The 20,939-nt window shown below is 46.6% G+C and overlaps 1 protein-coding gene across 1 annotated transcript; it reads left to right on the plus strand.

Annotated features, from left to right (window-relative positions):
* Positions 1–1,138: 1,138 nt before the first annotated feature.
* Positions 1,139–20,709, plus strand: BECN1 (beclin 1). Its single transcript, XM_077458819.1, has 12 exons — positions 1,139–1,301; positions 5,910–6,030; positions 6,638–6,702; positions 9,311–9,369; positions 10,519–10,609; positions 12,166–12,302; positions 13,615–13,809; positions 15,412–15,558; positions 17,423–17,572; positions 17,654–17,714; positions 18,862–19,004; positions 20,189–20,709. The coding sequence occupies exons 1-12, from the start codon at positions 1,266–1,268 to the stop codon at positions 20,355–20,357; spliced, it is 1,374 nt and encodes a 457-aa protein (XP_077314945.1). The 5' UTR covers positions 1,139–1,265; the 3' UTR covers positions 20,358–20,709.
* The last annotated feature ends 230 nt before the right edge of the window (positions 20,710–20,939 follow it).

Genomic DNA, 20,939 nt, shown 5'->3' on the forward strand with positions numbered 1-20,939 from the left:
TCAGAAACAATAGACCCCCCTGGCAACAGTAGCCCCCCTCCCCCCACAATAAAATACCCACCAGCAGCAATAGATTACTCAGCTGCCAGCATCAATAAACCCTTCCCTCAACAGTAGATACTTCCCAGTAAGGATGGTCTCAGGCGTGTTTGCATGGTCCATGTGAGGAGCCCACCAGGAAGTCGGCGCCACGCTGCGCTAATCGCAGGCACTATGACATTGCCCCAATGTGTGGCTGCAGAGATCGGGCAATGTCTCACTGCCTGTGATTAGCACAGCGCCGACTTCCTGGCGGGCTCTGCACGTGGACCATGCGAACACGCCTGAGCTCATCCCTACTTCCCAGCAACCGAGAATTCTTTACAAGCAACAATAGACCTCGCCTTGACAATAGATTCACCACTGCAACATAGGATCCCCCAGCAACAATAGATCCTTCAGCAGCCAGCAACAAATAGGTCCCCCAGCAAAAATAGACCTCCCCTCCCCCCACCACAACAAGATACCCACCCGCAACAATAGACTTCTCAGCTGCCAGGAACAATAGACCCTTCCCTCAATAGTAGATTCCTACCAGCAACAATAGACCCCCCCCCCCCCCCTTGACAGTAGATCTGCCGCTGCAACAAGAGACCCCCAGCATCTCCAGCATCTGACAGAAGTTCGCTGCTTTTAAAATGTAACATCTAAACATTCATATGTAGTTCTAATTACTGTATTTGATGATCAAACCTCAAATGGATTTCTAAATACTGTATTTGACCTTATAAGCTTTGTTTACTGTTAAAAATAAGTGTAAAATGCAAAACTCCGGTGGGTGTAACAAGATGTCCGCTTTCCCCCTTCTCACCGTATCCTTACTGTGGAGGAGTGTGGGGTGTAGCAAGATGGTAGTGTTGTTACACATTCTGACGGGTCGCCGAATCTGACGAACCGCCGGCATTATAGGACAAGAGAAGCGTTATATCTCTTCTCTTTTATAATGACAATGAAGCGAGCTAAGAACAAGCTGCAACCATGTGACTTGCCTAATCCAGGAAGTCACTGCAGAAATACATTGAACAAAGCATGATGGGAAATGTAGTCTTTTGATACAGGAAGTGGCTGGAAAGCATGATGGGAAATGTAGTCCTTTGATACAGGAAGTGACTGAAAAGCACGATGGGAAATGTAGTCCCTGCCCCTCCTCCGTCCACTGTCAGCAGTCCTTCCGGCTGTGTGATCCTCATCCTGGGAAGAGCAATAACAAGCAGAGAGTGAGGCGGATGGACATGATCAGGAATGAGTCCGGGAAGACAATGGTAAGTGACGGTCTCAGTCCTCTCCTGGGTCCTCCTCCACACTGAGGTCAGACATTCCCCGGCGGGTTGGAAGGAGTTTTATTCCCCATTCTTAGGTCGGGTGTCTTTGAAGGGCTCATTCACATCAGCACCACCTGTTCCCCTGTGCGGATTGGTGGAGGTGCTTTGGGGGGGGAGGAGTCCTGTGTTTTCACAAGCCAAGGCATTGTTTACCTTTTTTTTTTTTTCTTGTTGTTTTTTGTTTTTGTTTGTGTTTTTTTTTTTTTTTTTTTTGCTTAACTTTATTGAAATGTCACAAAAGTGAGCAGTGGCGCAAAGAACTACACTGACAAACTTAAAGCGGCATTAAACCCAAAAATCTTTTTAAACTGGCCATAGACTGAGCGATCGCCTTTCCTGCGGCAGGACAGAAAATCACTCGATTTCACCCCCCACCATCAACACAGTCGGTGTTGATGGGGAATTCCTCCTGCGGGGACATTCTGTTCTCCCCGTAGGTGGGGGGGGGGGGGGGGGGAGAGCTGTCCCCGCCGGGAGAACACAGTGATTGCTGCTAGCAGCTATTACAGGCGCTACAAATAATCACATGTAAAATCCAACCAGCGGGTTGTACCCAAGTTGATCGATCGAGGCCACTAACGCACTAATCCCAACGCACGCTTTGCTGTAGAAATGGCTGTAGTGACCGATGGCTGGAACCGTGTCAAGTCAAAGAAATCAAATGTCACCGGCACACCGGAGATCTCCAGAGCTTTAATCCGCCATCACGTAGTTACAGCAGTTTGCAACGTTTCAGAGCCGCGCAGGACCCCTTTATCAGGCATGTGATGACATAATCCCTCCCACTGACCGGGCCATGGGTGCGCTATTCCTCCCACTGGCACCAACTGCCGGGGGGGCGCTAATCCTCCCACTAGTACCATCCGGGGGGGAGCATTCTTCCCACTGGCCCCAACTACGGGGGGGGGGGCATTCTTCCCACTGGCCCCAACTACGGGGGGGGGGGCATTCTTCCCACTGGCCCCAACTACGGGGGGGGGGGCTATTCTTCCCACTGGCCCCTACTACGGGGGGGGGGGCTATTCTTCCCACTGGCCCCTACTACGGGGGGAGGGGGCTATTCTTCCCACTGGCCCCTACTACGGGGGGAGGGGGCTATTCTTCCCACTGGCCCCTACTACGGGGGGAGGGGGCTATTCTTCCCACTGGCCCCTACTACGGGGGGAGGGGGCTATTCTTCCCACTGGCCCCTACTACGGGGGGAGGGGGCTATTCTTCCCACTGGCCCCTACTACGGGGGGAGGGGGCTATTCTTCCCACTGGCCCCTACTACGGGGGGAGGGGGCTATTCTTCCCACTGGCCCCTACTACGGGGGGAGGGGGCTATTCTTCCCACTGGCCCCTACTACGGGGGGAGGGGGCTATTCTTCCCACTGGCCCCTACTACGGGGGGAGGGGGCTATTCTTCCCACTGGCCCCTACTACGGGGGGAGGGGGCTATTCTTCCCACTGGCCCCTACTACGGGGGGAGGGGGCTATTCTTCCCACTGGCCCCTACTACGGGGGGAGGGGGCTATTCTTCCCACTGGCCCCTACTACGGGGGGAGGGGGCTATTCTTCCCACTGGCCCCTACTACGGGGGGAGGGGGCTATTCTTCCCACTGGCCCCTACTACGGGGGGAGGGGGCTATTCTTCCCACTGGCCCCTACTACGGGGGGAGGGGGCTATTCTTCCCACTGGCCCCTACTACGGGGGGAGGGGGCTATTCTTCCCACTGGCCCCTACTACGGGGGGAGGGGGCTATTCTTCCCACTGGCCCCTACTACGGGGGGAGGGGGCTATTCTTCCCACTGGCCCCTACTACGGGGGGAGGGGGCTATTCTTCCCACTGGCCCCTACTACGGGGGGAGGGGGCTATTCTTCCCACTGGCCCCTACTACGGGGGGAGGGGGCTATTCTTCCCACTGGCCCCTACTACGGGGGGAGGGGGCTATTCTTCCCACTGGCCCCAACTACGGGGGGGGGGGGCTATTCTTCCCACTGGCCCCAACTACGGGGGGGGGGGGGCTATTCTTCCCACTGGCCCCAACTACGGGGGGGGGGGGGCTATTCTTCCCACTGGCCCCAACTACGGGGGGGGGGGGGGGCTATTCTTCCCACTGGCCCCAACTACGGGGGGGGGGGGGGCTATTCTTCCCACTGGCCCCAACTACGGGGGGGGGGGGGCTATTCTTCCCACTGGCCCCAACTACGGGGGGGGGGGGCTATTCTTCCCACTGGCCCCAACTACGGGGGGGGGGGGGCTATTCTTCCCACTGGCCCCAACTACGGGGGGGGGGGGGCTATTCTTCCCACTGGCCCCAACTACGGGGGGGGGGGGGCTATTCTTCCCACTGGCCCCAACTACGGGGGGGGGGGGGGGCTATTCTTCCCACTGGCCCCAACTACGGGGGGGGGGGGGGCTATTCTTCCCACTGGCCCCAACTACGGGGGGGGGGGGGCTATTCTTCCCACTGGCCCCAACTACGGGGGGGGGGCTATTCTTCCCACTGGCCCCAACTACGGGGGGGGGGGGGCTATTTCTCCCACTGGCCCCAACCACGAGGGGGGGGGGGTTATTCCTCCCACTGATGCCACACTCTGGGCGCTATAAAAAAATCATTGTGTAGCTGTAGTATTTTAGGCCAGTGGTGATTTTATGTATGCAGGATTATATATGTTATATTGTATGCAGATACCTTCAGGGGCTTTGACACCCCTTTATAACCCCTCCCACACCCAGATAGCCTCCATCAGAGAATCTTGCCTTCTTATGGGCAGTACACATAAGAAAATTGGACAAAATCTTCCATAAGAGGAACAATCGGTCGAATGTTTGTTTGTTAGTACAGTGCTTTCATCAGCTGATTCCAACTGTATAGGGAAAAGAGGGAGCACCAGCCTTTGCGCATTATCCTTTGTTATATTTATTAGAAGAAAAAGTATTAAAAACTACTCACAAGGATGGAAAGAAAACCACAATGTAACAGTCTTTTGGCTTATGACAATCCGTCTACTGATAGCAGTCTCCAGATCCTGAAGAGAGGACGTGTGACCCACTGCCGGCTGACGTGTTTCGAGGGATTACCTTCTTCCTCAGAGCCTAGCAGTGTTCTCTCCTACAGCTACTTATATGTTCATCTACAAGGCACATCTTAAAGCAGCTCCGGTGCCCCCCTCCCCCATTCGTGGGCGGTTCAATGAAAGTGTCACGTACCTGATGGTTGAACCCACGGATGCAGGGAGCGGCTTCTCGTATTCCTCTGGCTCAAGAACTCCTGGTAGAGCAGACAGATGTTCAGGAGCCCAGAAGGGGCACAAGTGCCTGGCAGGTCACAAATGCAAGGGCTGGTCCGGACTCCAAGTAGCAGAAGGGGAACCAGATGCAGGCTGGAACCGGGATCAGCGGAGAGCAGGAGGAACACCGGAACAGAGGGGAAGGTGTCTTGTAGATCAGGACACTAGCAGATCTTCAAGCAAGCTGGGTTGGATGCTGGTAGGCAGGAACAGCACCAAGGTGGCAGGCAAGGCGTAGTCAGAGACAAGCTGGGTCATACACAGGCGGACTGAATAGGTACCAAGGCAGCAGGCAGAAGAATAGTCAAGAGAAGCCGGGGTCAGTGGCAGGCAGCAAACAGAGGGTAGTCAGAGGCAAGCCGGGTAACAGGTATCAGGTAACAAGTAAGGTATAGCAGAGGGGTCTCTCAGGAACGCTGTAGACCAGACAGCAGGGAGGCAAGGTGACAGGTCCCTTTAAATAGCCCCTTTGGCGCCAAGATCCGTCATACTGCGCATCCACGCACGCCTGTGCACACGCGCGCATACTTGTTCGCACACTCGCATCATCATTAGCGTGCGCCCGACAGCGTTAGCGCTCACCTGCATGCGTCCATAGGCACCCACGTGCGCCCACCTGCGTTAACGTGCACTAGTGTGCGCCGGTTGGCTCTTCTGCTGGAGATGCTGCCGGTAAGATTTCTGGGAACAGCCGGATGGTCAGAACGTCCTTCTTGACAGAAAGGCAAACCTTATCTGGGAGCTCCAATAGGTTTACCTTTCATTGGACCTTTCCATGCTCTGAGGATAAAGGTAATCCTTCAAAACGCGTCAGCCAGCAGTGGTTTGCATGTCTTCTCTCTAAGATCTGGAGACTGCTATCAGTAGACGGATTGTAATAAGCCAAAGACTGTCTTTCCATCCTTGTGAGTAGTTCTTAATACTTTTTCTTCTAATCAATATATCAAAGGATAATGCACAAGGCTGGTGCTCCCTCTTTTTTTTTTTTTTTTTTTTCTTTTTTGACTGCTAGGATACCCCTATCCTGAAGGGGCAGCAAGGCCTAAAGATATTATCCACTCTGAACTTTGGATCGTCTGGTCAACGCATTCGTGAGCAAGAATATTTGTTTTGCTGCTATTGAAAGTTGTTAAGACCCGATTGGTTACGCTGGGCAGCTTTTATTTCAGACACTTTTATAAAATGTATATATATAAAAAAACTCCCTATATTTTACGCTGATTAATTCTGCTTATATTTTTTTTGTTGCCCCTCCTCTGATATGTGGGAAGATGGAGACGTCTAAATCATCCACCATGCAAGTCAGCTTTGTGTGTCAGAGATGTAGCCAGCCGCTCAAGTTGGACACGTCCTTCAAGATCCTGGATAAAGCCACAATGCAGGAGCTGACAGGTGAGTGACCCGCCAGTCCCGTATGGCTGTAGTGTTCTGTATATGTCACTTAATGGGCTCAGAATTTCCTGCACTTCAGGCATCATCTGCTTATTCAATGGGGTCCTCCTCTCTATAAAAGAAAGAACCACACACACCGGGAAGGCCCCCTGGGCCCAAGTTTATCAGAAAGGCTTCAGCTTAGTCTCCTCCCAAGCCACGCCCCTTACTAATGCATTTAGCCCGCTCAGCTTAATCATATGACTAAGCCAATGAGCGGGTGAAACGCGTTAGTAGGTCCCTCCTCCAACTTATCTTTGACTAAGCCCATAAGCGGGGTGAGATGCGTTACAGGGGCATGACTTTGGAGGAGGCAAAGCTGAAGCTTGGTCCAAATAAAAACAAAGGAAGCCTGTGAAAGTCTTGGTGTGTGCTGTAGTGTAACATTTGCACACCTTAGTAAATGGAGGTGCTTCTATTTATTCCTAACCCCCTGCCTAACATGAGGCTCATTCTCGTACCATTATAATCCATACAATGATAAAGGAGTGAATGCTACAGATGTGTACCTCCAACATGGATCATCCCCATGGTATTCATAGCTGATAACGATACATATCTCTTGTAGCTCCATTGGTGACCACTGCGGCTGTGAAACCAGGAGAAAGCCAAGAGGAGGACCTAAGTACCGAGGTAAAGGACTACACGGTTTCTTGCACAGATTTAGGGATTGGGGACCTGAGGACCAAGGTGAGGGACTACACAGTTTACTGTACAGATTCAGGAGGACCTGAGTATTGAGGTAAAGGACTAAACTGTTTATTGTACAGATTTGGGGACCCGAGTACTAGGTGAGGGACTACACAGTTTACAGATTCAAGGATTGAGGACCTAAGTACCCAGGTAGGGTACTAAACTGTGTATTGTATAGATTTGGGACCATAGTACTGAGGTGAGGGACCACGCTGTGCTCTGTGTAGATTTGGAGAGGACCTGAGTAAGGAGGTGAGGGACTACCGTGATTACTGTTCAGATTACGGGATTGAAGACCTGAGCACTGAGGTTAGAGACTATACTTTGTATTGTACAGACTCAAGGAATGGGGATCTTGGTACCAAGGTAAGGGACTGCACTGAGTATTGTGCAGATTCGAATAAAGAAAAATTTCTTTATTTCACATAAATTTCAGCTCAAACTAAGAATTTTTGGCAATGCCGAGATGACTGAACTCTGACACGTGCGCAGGAGTGACGTCATCCCGGCCCAGCCAATGGAAATAGCCTGAGATTAATAACCAGAAGCCATCGGGCTAAAGATGCCAGCGGGGAGCTCCGGGATATCGCAGCGGTGGAGAGAAGGTGAGTATAGTTCCACTTTAAACAAACATGTCAGCTATCGTGTTTTCGCTACAACCTGGAATATAAAATTACGCTTCCGATTGGTCATTTTCCACATTTTTTTTTTCTCTCATAGGCAGATAATATGAATATCAGAAATGCGTTCTACTGTATGTTAACTTCTAGAGAGCTGGCAATGTGTATTTGTATTCAACATTATGAATTATCTGCATTTGTTAAACATAATTACATTTCCCGATCCCCCCCCTTTTTTTTTTTTTCTGAAACTCCTCTCCCCTTTTTCCCCTCTCCTCTTCTCCGCACTTCCCTTTGCCTCCCCTCCTTCTTTCCTTTCATCACTTCCCCTTGCCTCCCCTCTTCTCCTCCTCCTCCTGTTTTTTTCTGTTGAAAAATGTTCTCCTTTGTTCAGCTATTGTAATACAAACGACACATCTATTCAGTAAGATCCCTCCACTACTTCCAAAGTCCGTCCTCCTCTCATTGGACAGAGGGGACCATATTGATACACTGTCATATCCTCATTGGACAGAGGGGACCATATTGATACACTGTCATATCCTCATTGGACAGAGGGGACCATATTGATACATTGTCATATCCTCATTGGACAGAGGGACCATATTGATACATTGTCATATCCTCATTGGACAGAAGGGACCATATTGATACATTGTCATATCCTCATTGGACAGAAGGGACCATACTGATACACTGTCATATCCTCATTGGACAGAGGGGACCACATTGATACATTGTCATATCCTCATTGGACAGAGGGGACCATATTGATACACTGTCATATCCCCATTGGACAGAGGGGACCATATTGATACATTGTCATATCCTCATTGGACAGAGGGGACCATATTGATACATTGTCATATCCTCATTGGACAGAAGGGACCATACTGATACACTGTCATATCCTCATTGGACAGAGGGGACCACATTGATACATTGTCATATCCTCATTGGACAGAGGGGACCACATTGATACATTGTCATATCCTCATTGGACAGAGGGGACCACATTGATACATTGTCATATCCTCATTGGACAGAGGGGACCATATTGATACACTGTCATATCCTCATTGGACAGAGGGGACCATATTGATACACTGTCATATCCTCATTGGACAGAGGGGACCACATTGATACATTGTCATATCCTCATTGGACAGAGGGGACCATATTGATACATTGTCATATCCTCATTGGACAGAAGTGATAAGATTGATACATTGTCATACCCTCATTGGACAGAGGTGATCATATTGATACATTGTCATATCCTCATTGGACAGAAGTAATAAGATTGATACATTGTCATACCTTCAGTGGACAGAGGTGATAATATGAATACTGTCATACCCTCATTGGACAGAGGTGATCATATTGATACATTGGTCATATCATCATTGAATAAAAGTGATAATATTGATCACTCTGTCATATCCTCATTGGACAGAGGTGACCATATTGCTACACTGTCTTGCCCTCATTGGACAGAAGTGATCATATTGATACACTCTCTTATCGTCATTGGACAGAAACGTTAATATTGATACACTGTCGTACCCTCATTGGACAGAGGTGATAATATTGATACACCGTCATACCCTCATTGGATAGAGGTCATCATATTTGATACAAGGTGACCTATGAAGCTGAATTGGGGTCAGGAACATGAATAACTCAATCAGCAGCTCTGTGTGCCAGTAACCTGACTGTACAGTGTGGAAGATGTATAGAAAATACCTGCCAGGCAACAATACTATGTATTCCAACTGTGATTTCACCTATTTGTCTTTAGATCCACTTTAGGTTGAGAATTTCTGTATACATTGTAGGATTGTACCGTGGAGCCTCACAGACAGGCGGTGTGCTGTGTTTTACTATCTGTGATTTCTCATCATCTGATGCTTCTGTTTTCCACACAGGAAACGTTTCTAGAGAACAGACAAGATGGAGTGTCCAGAAGACTAATTCCCCCGGCCAGGTACAGACGCCAAATACTTTCATTTACAGAGGAATTTTCTGTGGGGAATTTGACTTATTGTTGTTTTCTGAACTCTTTGTGTGAGATTAGCATGATATGACATGGCAGGATTAGTCTACTCTACATAAAACAAAGTGGTGCCAGAAATGCTGTAAACATAAAGAGTATCTAAACCCAAAAATAAAAAAAAGTGCAACCTGTGAGAGCTTAGATGTGGTGGCTGCATTAGGTTTTTCTTCTTCTTTTTTTTAAGTTTTTCTCCTTTTATACCAGGTGATCCTGCCAGTAACACATCTCCTATTCTAGTGTAGAAGCACCCTATGACTATAAAACACCTCCTCCCTTTTCTCACGTGTTCTTTGGATGCTAGCGAGAACTTGGCACAGCTAGCAACACTGCTTAAGATTCCAGTGCTGCAGAAGTAGAGTTCACGTGAAGTTAGGAGCTCACTGGGTTTCTGGCAGGATCAAATGATAGTTCTTTACAAGGGATATAACAAAACTCTTTCAATGGTATATTGACTTCAGGGGCAATTTCAATAGACATCTGTGCATGAACCCACACTGATGTCTTTCAAGTCTGGAGCATCCTAGATGCTGCTCTTATACTGCCCCCTCCTGGGGTGTCCTGGGTGTCACCTTTTAGTGCACTCTCCCACGGTGTCCACACTGTCCTCTAATTATTCTGCCTACATCCAGGTTTGTATACGGGCCACTCCCGGTGCAATCTGGATAACACCTTATTATAATGTTCACACCTGGGGTGTTCTGGTTATCATTTGGTATACTACCCACTTTATGGGTGTCCAGGTGTTGTCTTATTATACTGTCAATGCCTGGGGTACCCTGGATGTCATCTTATTATACTGCCCACTCCCGGGGTGTCTTGGATGTTGCCTTATTATACTGCCCACTATGAGGTGGCCTGGGTGTTGCTTGTCAGAGAAGTCCCTATATGTTTAGTGCTACCAAGGATTGGTATAAGCGATGGTACATACATTTGTGGTCCCATCATATGTCCTTTGTTGACTCTGATTTTGGACTCTAACTAAATAAACTATATATATATATATATATATATATATATTTTATACCGCTGTAATTGCGTGTGTTAGTAGCATTATTCGAACCTGTATTTCTTTACATTAAGGATGATGTCCACAGAAAGTGCAAACAGCTTCACCCTAATCGGAGAAGCATCTGATGGAGGCACAATGGAGAATCTAAGCAGAAGACTCAAGGTAATTAGTTAGATCATTGTCCCTACAAACAGTAGAACCAGCCCACAAGGGTCACCATTGCTTTGCTTCCAGAAGCTGTCGAAAGCCGACCATAGACGGTTCGAATCTCAGTTGGTTTAGCGGGGACTGGCCGCGATTCGAACCATGTTAGGGGCAAGCTGATTGTACCCAAGTTAATCAATTGATTAACTTGGGTACAACCAGCCTGTTGGATTTTTCATGTAATTATTGCCAATGATTATATTCGCTATCAATACTCTCTCTCTCTCTCTCTCTCTCATATATATATATCTCTATCTCTATATATCTCTATATATATCTCTATCTCTCTCGATATCTATATATATCTCTATCTCTCTGTGTGTGTATGTGTGTATATATATATATTATGCGCACACACACACACAAAATATATATATATATATATATATATATATATATATAGTGTGTGTGTATATGTGATAATCAAAGTGCAAATATGCATGTGAATCACACCCCGTGTTACATCCAGTAACTAGTGACTGTAAAAAGTGACAATAGTGCAACAAATACTTATGAATACTTAAAAATGAACATATAAATGAAAATAATTAATTACACTAGTACAAAGTGCCGTAACATGCATCCATATTGTGATTGGTTGTATCAAAATGACTGTTCATAAAATCATATAGTGGACTCAATCCACTAAAACATATAGATGAATAAAAAGTGCTTATATGTGTCAACTAATTAATTCAATTCTACTGTTTATTCATCTATATGTTTTAGTGGATTGAGTCTACTATATGATTTTATGAACAGTAATTTTGATACAACCAATCGTCATATGGATGCACGTTACGGCACTTTGTACTAGTGTGATTATTTATTTTCATTTTTATATGTTCATTTTTAAGTATTCATAACTATTGCACTGTTGTCACTTTTTACAGTCACTAGTTACTGGATGTAACACGGGGTGTGATTCACATGCATTCATTTCAATGGGGAGGAGCGGTTTTTACGCAGTTCCCGCATCTCCCCAAAGATGCTGCTTGCAGGACTTTATTTATTTTTTATTTTTTCCCATCCTGCAAGTGCAACGCCCCAGTGTGAAAGCCACACTGGGGTGGCTTGAGAGGCTCTATTTCTAGCGCTAAAATGCATTAAAAGCGCTACAGTGTGAAAGAGGTCTTAGGAAGGTGCCGCTCCCACCCCCTCCACAGCCCAGCGCTCCAGTGAGTGGGGGGGGGGAGCAGAGTGAGCCAGTGACTGACAGTCACCAGAGAACTGAGTGTTCAGCAGTGTTCGATAGTTCAGTTCTCTGTTGGAGCCGGCAGGGGAGATGCAGCATCAGACCTATGCTGCATCCACCTAGGTAAGTATGGAACAAAAATAAATACATTCCTATACTTCTTTTAAGATATTTGAACAATGTAAAATGATACAATTCATGATTTCTCTTTTGAGCAACTTCTGTCCTCCTTTTTTTTCTTTTTTTTTTATCATCTGGATAATGAACTCATTGCATCTGAAAAGGGAAATTCAGCGTTGTCATCCTTTTTGTTTTTCAGGTGACAGGAGATCTGTTTGACATCATGTCGGGACAGACTGATGTGGATCACCCTCTTTGTGAGGATTGTACGGACACCCTTCTGGATCAGCTTGATACTCAGCTGAACATAACAGAGAATGAGTGTCAGAACTACAAGTAAGAGCCCCGAGGCTTTCTGTACGATGAATGGAAATGTTGATATTTTGTCAGCTTCAAACCATGGTTGTGCTTTAAACTGGCCATACACCAGCATAGGTTCATGCTGGTGTATGGCCAGTTTTGATTTTCTAATCATTAGTGAGGCCAACACGCGCTGTATATAATTTATGAGGTGGGAGGAGCACACATGGCACAAAATATATATAGGTGGGAGAAAAACACACTACGTTGAGGGGGAGATTTACTAAAGACAATTAGACTGTGCACTTTGCAAGTGCAGCTGCTTCATAGCTCAGTAAATGAGGTACAACTTTACTTAAAGCGGGAGTCCGCCGGGACTCCTTGTTGTGTTTTTTTTTTTTTTTAAAAGCCAGCAGCTACAAATACTGCAGCTGCTGACTTTTAAAATAGTGACACTTACCTGTCCAGAGCGTCCGCGATGTCGGCACCCGAAGCCGATCTCTAGATCGTCTCTCGGGTCCTGCCGCCGCCATCTTGGGTATGGGAATCCGGAAATGGAGCCTTTCGGCTTCATTTCCCGGTTCCCTACTGCGCATGCGCGAGTTGCGCTGCGCAATAAGGACGGTCCCCGCTGCCTCTGGGATCTGTGTGTTTCCCAGCAGGCAGCGGGGCACTTGCGGAAAGGGGCGGGCACTTGCGGAAAGGGGCGTAATCTACGCCCCTTTCCGCAGAGAGCTATCGCGGAAGTGGGTGCAGATACCTGTACTGTACAGGTACCTGCACCCCCCCTCCCCCCTGAAAGGTGCCAATTGTGGCGCCGGAGGGGGGGAGGGTTCCGATGAGCGGAAGGTCCACTTTAGGGTGGACCTCCGCTTTAACAATACCAAATCAAATGCAAGGGGAAAAAAAAAAAATGTTTTACTTCCACATGATTGGATTATATAAGTCTAGAGAGCTTCCCCTTATTTACTAAACTCTGGAGCAACTGCACTTGCAAAGTGTACAATCTATTTGCCTTTAGTAAATCAACCCCAAAATATACTGTATAATACATTAGGTGGGGGAGAGACACGGCACACAATATATATCCTATCAGGTGGGAGGAGCAAAGCACAAGGTTTCTTTCTCGGGTAACAATACAGGCATGTATACGTTTATATGCTGGTTTAAGATGACCTGGGCGCTGATGGGGCTTGGACCTTTGCCCTGATGGGACCTGGGCGCTGATGGGACTTGGACCTGGGCTATGATGGGTCCCGGGCACTGAAACAGCCTCCCTGTAGGTTTCAGAGGAATGAACACATTTTCTCAGCCTCATGTGTAACTAAACACTCTCTTGTGATTTCAGACGGTGCCTGGAGATCCTGGAGACCATGAATGAGGATGATAAAGAGAAACTGGAGGCCATGCTGAAGGAGTTGGCTGAAGATGAAGAAAGGCTGATTCAGGAATTGGAGGAAGTTGAGAAAAATCGAGAACAAATGGCTCAAGATATAGAAAAAGTCAGACAGGAAGCAGAGAGGCTGGAGCAAGAAGAGGCTCAGTAAGGATGATACTTTGTATAATATACGGTATAATGGCTTTGTATGTGTCCCTGCATTCTCTGAGAAAACGGTAAACAGATTACTTTTATCAAAGATGAATCCCAGTTCAAACAGAATAGTCTGCGTGCTCTTCAGTCTGTTACCACCTGCAGTCGCCTAATGCTGGAAGAACACAGGGGTAGAGGGTTATTCAGCATCATGAAGCGTACATCTTCGGCCCCTTTCACACGACAAGCCCGCTCGGATCCGCCTGTCCGCATGCGCAGTACACAGCAACACAGATTCCGAAAATTGCCGAGGATGAACGGCGCCTGCGCCGTGAGTCCAGGTTCTAGCCCCACCATCCAAGTGGACATAGAGCAGCTCGCCCGCGAGGGGCCCTCTAATATTCACCACTCTATGTCCGCTTGGATGGTGGGGCTACCACCTCCACTCATGGCGCAGGCGCCGTTCAGCTTCGGAGATTTTCCGCAGCTTCGTCTGCTCCGTAATGCGCATGCGCAGTACGGTCCGGACACTATACGCCAGAACACCGGCTCAGTGGAGATCAACAGAGCCATCTCCTGCTGAGCTAGCGGACTCTGCTGAAAGGGATCCGCCTCGTGTGGAAGGGGCCTTCTACACCAGACACTTCCTTCATATTGGTATTTTTGAGGGTGTAGGAGTACCACCATCCATAGTTAAAAAAAAAGTACTCTTATGTCATAAAGCTTCCTATTAATTACTTGTTATAGGAAGATCTCACCTGGTTTCCAGTGCATGAGACGTTGTGTTTATAAGGCCTCGTTTCCATAGGTGATAATCATCAAAACCTTGTCCAAATATTCTCAAAACTCTAGCAGTGATAATAGGCATTTGCATAACTTTACATTGTGTTCATGTGAAATTTGCATATCTTTCTGGAAATCCTGGGAGGAGCCGATTAAACTTGTTATTTTTACAGAGGTTATAGTATAGTTAAAGGGTTGTTGACTGTTGTGCTGAATTTTGGCAGTTTTGGCCCTGATTCAGGCACTACCCAGTTGCCATCATGCTTAGCATGCTGTCCTCCGTCTGAATAAGTCGTCATAGGTGTGTAAATTCTTACATAGCTCATCATGCTGGAAAATGGCTGCCATTACCTCTCTAATATACCAATGAGCACTATGGGACAAGGAAATCATTCTCCAGGGGGTTGAAAAGTTTAGTCAGTAGTACTTGTGGCTTGGGGATTGTACAGAGTACTTGGTGTATGGACTTATGAAGTACAGTACTACTTTGCATAGGGACTGTATGGATTACTTGATGCTGGAACTGTAAACTGAGTGGTGTTTGGAGATTGTATGGAGTACCTGCTGTTGGGACTGACTGTATGGTGTGCCTGCTGTTGGGACTGACTGTATGGGGTGCCTGCTGTTGGGACTGACTGTATGGGGTGCCTGCTGTTGGGACTGACTGTATGGGGTGCCTGCTGTTGGGACTGACTGTATGGGGTGCCTGCTGTTGGGCACTGTACATAAAACCTGTTTAGAGGGATGAGATATGAAGTGTGCTAATTTCCTGTTCTTGCATATTATTTTTTTTTTAATGTTTTATATTATATTTTAATAACCTTTCTGAAGGTATCAGAAAGAATATAGCGAATTCAAACGTCAACAGCTGGAGCTGGACGATGAACTGAAAAGCGTGGACAACCAGATGCGATATGCGCAATTCCAATTAGACAAACTAAAAAAAACCAACGTCTTTAATGCCACCTTCCATATATGGTAAGTTTTATAGATTGATTAGTGCCAAATATCGCCCTCACTTTGTGAATGATGATCGGCTTGTGTTTTTACTATGCTCATTATGACTAAGCCCACACTGTAATAACCCCACCCCAGCTCAATTTTGAGGACACCAATGAGTGACAACTCCCAGGCTTGGAGGACAGCCGTCATTTTTTGCACCAGCGAGACCATTCTGTGGTTGGGTATCCAATTGGGTTCCTTATCATGTAGGGGTAGTGATCTGTCATCATGAGCTTGAGCACCAGAAGACCTTGTCCCAGCACTGAGCACCCCTCCTCACATTCTGCAATTGGTTTCTATATAGGTGGGCACCCATGCCCTTCACTGTCTGCATGAGCCAGAACAGGAACTATGAGGAGACCTGACACATACCTGGCTCATCTGCATGAGCTACAGAAGAATCATGAAGAGCCTATTGCACAACTAACACTTTGCTTCCATGATGTCCTGAATCAGAGCATTGTGGATGATTTACAAATCGCTCATTAGCAGTGACCCTTGCCACAACGCACGCCAGTTGGAATCACAGATTCTCATTATTATTATTATTATTCTCGATTTTATATAGTGCCAACAGTTTACGCAGCACTTTACAATGTGGAGGGGGGACAGTACAATACAGAAGGGACAGGAGGGCCCGGCTCATAGAGTTTACATTTTATACCAGAGGTCTCCACACTTTCTGAACAAAGGGCCAGTTTACTGTCCTTCAGACTTTGTGGGGGCCAGACTGCGACCAGTAGGAATAGAAAATGCCGTGGCGTCAACGGGAATAAAGAATGCCCAATCATTGGGATTAGTGGGAGGAATATTGCCCCATTGTTGGTATTGGGAAAGAAATAGTGCCCCATCATTGGCAGGAATAGAGCCCTTTTGTTGGTATGGGGGGGGGGGTGGATTTTGCACCATCATTGGTGTCATTTGGAGGAATAGTGCCCCATCATTGTTGGTATCAGGGTGAGGAATAGTGTCCCTTCATTAGTGTCAGTAGGAAGAATAGGGCCCTACAGTTGGGGTCAGTTGTAGGCATTGTGTCCCAAAGGCCTGATAAAGATCAGCAAAGGGTTACAGCCCGCCCCCAAGGCTACAGTTTGGAGATCACTGCTTTACATGAAAGCGAAGAGCAACAATTCTGCCACATTTTTTTTTTTCTTTTAAGTCAGCCGCTACAGATACTGCAGCTGCTGACTTTTAAAGTATGGACACTCACCTGTCCAGGTCGCCCGTGATGTCGGCACCGGAAGACGATCTGTCCCTCGGCTCTCGGGGTGGAGGCACCGCTATCTTTGGTAAGGGAATCGGGAAGTGAAGCCTTGCGGCTTCACAGCCTGGTTTCCTACAGCCCATGTGCGGTTCCACTGGTCCCTGCGTGGCTCCCAGAAGACAGCGGTGTGGACAGAGGAGGCGCCGGATATAGCATAGATATCCGCGGATTCTGTGGCTATCTATGCCCCGGAAGTGGGATCAAATACCTGGATTTTACAGGTATCTGCCCCTCCTCGCTGAAAGGTGCCAAATGTGACACCGGAGGGGGGGGGGAATCCAAAAAGCGGAAGTTCAATTTTTGGGTGGAACTACCGCTTTAAGTATGAATAGCCACAAAGGATATAAATCCACTTTGTGTGCACCAAATGCCTTTGCAAATCCAGATATCACCTTGCAAAAGTAGCAGTGGCACTATCACTGTGCTGTACTTGGCCTGTATACCTACGATCGGACCATCCCTATTCTCATCCCTAATTTAGACAATATTTGCATATCCCAGAGTTTAGCTTTAAACAACGTAGTAAGCTTGTCGGGTTCCAGCCGTTTCTTATTGTCGCCCTCTGTGACTCCCCAGGCATAGCGGTCAGTTTGGCACCATCAACAACTTCCGCCTGGGCCGTCTTCCCAGTGTTCCTGTGGAGTGGAATGAGATTAATGCAGCTTGGGGCCAAACAGTTCTGCTGTTGCATGCCCTCGCCAACAAGATGGGACTCGAGTTCCAGAGGTGAGATTGTATGAATCGCTTCATCAAAAACCTTTTTTTCTTTTTTGTACAAAAACACTAATTTCACTGCTTTCCATATAGATACCGCCTAGTACCTTTTGGAAATCATTCTTATCTGGAATCTCTCACAGATAAATCTAAGGTATGGTTTTATTTCTGTAAAGGAATCTACGAACGGGTGAATTTTTATTAGTTTTCTTATGAAGTTTCTGAAATGCTCATGAAATGAAAAATGCTCATCAGATTCATACATTTGGTAACTTAAGCGCTGTAAAGACAGAAGCGTTTTTATCTGAATGCATTCAGATAAAAAAAAACGTGTGTGTGTGTGTGTGTGTGTGTGTGTCAGCCTCCTTTAGCACCCCCTAATTACCTACCTGAGCCCCATCTCTCTCCAGCGATGTCCGCGATCCCCTCAGCCATCCAGGACACTCCTGATTTGTCTGAGAGAGCAGCGGCGCCATTGACTCCCGCGGCTGCCCTGCAAAGTCAGTCAGCCAATCAGGGGAGAGAGGGGGGCCGACCAGGTTAAGGCTCCATGTCTGAATGGATACACAGAGCTCTGACTCTGCTTGGGTGCCCCCTGTAGCAAGCTGCTGGCTGAGGGGCACTCACAGGAGGGAGGGACCCCAGAAGAGGAGGATCCGGGTTGCTCTGTGCAAAACTAACTGTACAGAGGAGGTAAGTATAACATGTTTGTTATTTAAAGGGTGGGGAAAAAGAGACTTTAAAATCACTTTAACCTCTTGCCGACCGCTGCACAAAGATATACGTTGGCAGAACGGCACAGGGAGGCAAATGGAGGTACAGGTCACTTTAAATTTGCCACCTACCGAGCACGTGGTGGAGCGCTTGCCGCAGGTCCCGGGAACTCTATGTTCGCCAGCAATTGCGGTGTGGAAAGGTAGAATGGGGAGATACCTATGTAAACAAGGCATTTCCCCCCATTCTGCCTAGTGACAAGACAGATCTACTGCTCCCTGTCGTCGGGAGCAGTGATTGCTGGTAGTCCTCTTCCCCCACAGTTAGAATCACTCCCTAGGACACGCTTAATCCCTTCCCTGCCCGTGTCTTTTATACAGTAATCGGTGCATTTTTATAGCACCGATTGCTGTATAAATTAGACTGGTCCCAAAAGTGTTCGCTGTGTCCGCCTTAATGTCGCAGTCACGATAAAAATCGCAGATCGCTGACATTACCAAATATACATATATATATCGCTGCGTAAATTGATGGCTCTATACAAGCACCTATAATCTTATTTACTCCATATACTTCTTCTTTACCAGGAGCTTCCACTTTACTGTTCAGGAGGTTTAAGATTTTTCTGGGACAACAAATTTGACCATGCCATGGTGGCTTTTCTGGACTGCGTGCAACAGTTTAAGGAAGAAGTGGAAAGAGGGGACACCGGCTTCTGCCTGCCATACAGGTCAGTACATGGAAATCTGGTAGTCTGCACTTTACACATTATTATTGCATTTTGCACTTTTCATCTACCAAACCCATAATATATTATCTTAGGTTTAGGTGATTAAGGTCATACTTTGTCATGTAATCTTATTAGACTGTATTTATAGAAAAGATGAGCAACACTGCACAAACTATTGCCGCTATTTACATTTCGTATAATATTTAATAATAATAATGATCATTCAGGTCCTATCGGTTAACTTTATATCTCTGCATGAATACATACCTTGATATTTAACAATATATAATATGATTTTTTTTATTTTTTTTTTTAAAAGGGGGTAAATTGAAATGAATGCCACAGAGACTTTCATTGCGCAAAGCAGCTGGCATTAATAAAATGTATTAAACATGTATATAGTACACTCACTTGTGTATGTGGTGGCGCTAGGTGTATTCAGTGCTGCTACAGGGTGACACCCACTGAACCAAAAGCGTCATGCGTACCAAAGACAGGATGTGACATAGCGACTGGAAATGCACCTCCAACACGTTTTTGTCCTCATATGGATTCAGTTAACTGAACATGTCCAATCAGGATGAAATGCGTTGAGACTGTGCTACATCACTTGCCATCCCTGGTACACACGTCGCTTCTGTAGAATAAAACACGAAGGCTACTTTCACACTGGGGTCTCGGCGGTAAAGCAGCGGTATTTTTAGCGGCGCTTTACCATCATTTTTGCAGCTCTTTTCGGCCGCTAGCGGGGAGCTTTTAACCCCCACTAACGGCCGAAAAAAGGTTAAAGGTGCCGCTGCCCAATCATTTCAATGAGCAAGGGCGCTTTAGGAGCGGTGTATACACTGCTCCTACAGCGCTTCAAAGATGCTGCTTGCAGAACTTTTTTTAGTGTCCTGCCAGCGCACCGCTCCAGTATGAAAGCACTTGGGCTTTCACACTGGAGTAAGAGGAGAGGCTTTTTACAGGCGCTTTGCAGCCTGCAAATCGCCTTCAGTGTGAAAGCAGCCTTAGGCTGTTAATGGTGTAGTTGTCCACATAATTTTTGAATGTAGAAAAATCCTTTTGAAACATGGTAGTTACTAATGTTAATTAATGTAGTGGCTCTATCCATTGCAGACCAAGAATAATGATAGATATATATATATAAAAAAAAATTATTTATTTTTTGCATCTGCTGACAGGATGGATGTTGAGAAGGGTAAAATTGAAGACACTGGCTGCAGCGGTGGATCCTATTCCATCAAGACACAATTCAACTCTGAAGAGCAGTGGACCAAGGCCCTGAAGTTTATGCTGACCAACCTGAAGTGGGGGCTGGCATGGGTTTCCTCACAGTTCTATAACAAGTGACTAATGGGGAATGTTGGTTGGACTGCATCGCCTATTGAATGAATTCCTATCCGGGGAGCTGAGAAGGCATTCTCATTATCACTGTACCTTAACCTAACCCTGTCATTACCCAGGGCTGGATATTTCACTTCTACACGGTGCTAAAGCAGCCTTTAACCTTCCCAAACTGTTGCACTGATGTCAGCTGGATATGGTCGCCATTTTATGTCAAAGAATGGTTATTTTTTAAGAGCAAGAATGAGACTATATTTTTAAGTCCTACAATTCTGGGACTGTGTGTATGTGTATATAAAAACCCCATTATGTATAATGAATTAGTATATTAAATAAAAGTATGGACATGAGGAAGCAATACTGATATTTGTAGTTATGCGCCGAAGTATTTTGCTTTATTAACTCTAACCATCCAAAACCAGCAAAGAACAGACACAGTTTATTTAACGGATTTGGGTCTTCACAGCAAGACCAGTTACTGGTGTAAGTAAACTGAGCACACCTACCAAGAAACCTGAACTCCAATTACAAGAATTAATAAAAAAAAAAACATTTTTCTCCTCCCCTGAGGGACACAGGAAGTCATTA

This window comes from Lithobates pipiens, unplaced genomic scaffold, assembly GCF_037356315.1.
Source record: "Lithobates pipiens isolate NorthernLeopardFrog02 unplaced genomic scaffold, aLitPip1_a1.2 Scaffold_28, whole genome shotgun sequence".
NCBI lineage: Eukaryota > Metazoa > Chordata > Amphibia > Anura > Ranidae > Lithobates > Lithobates pipiens.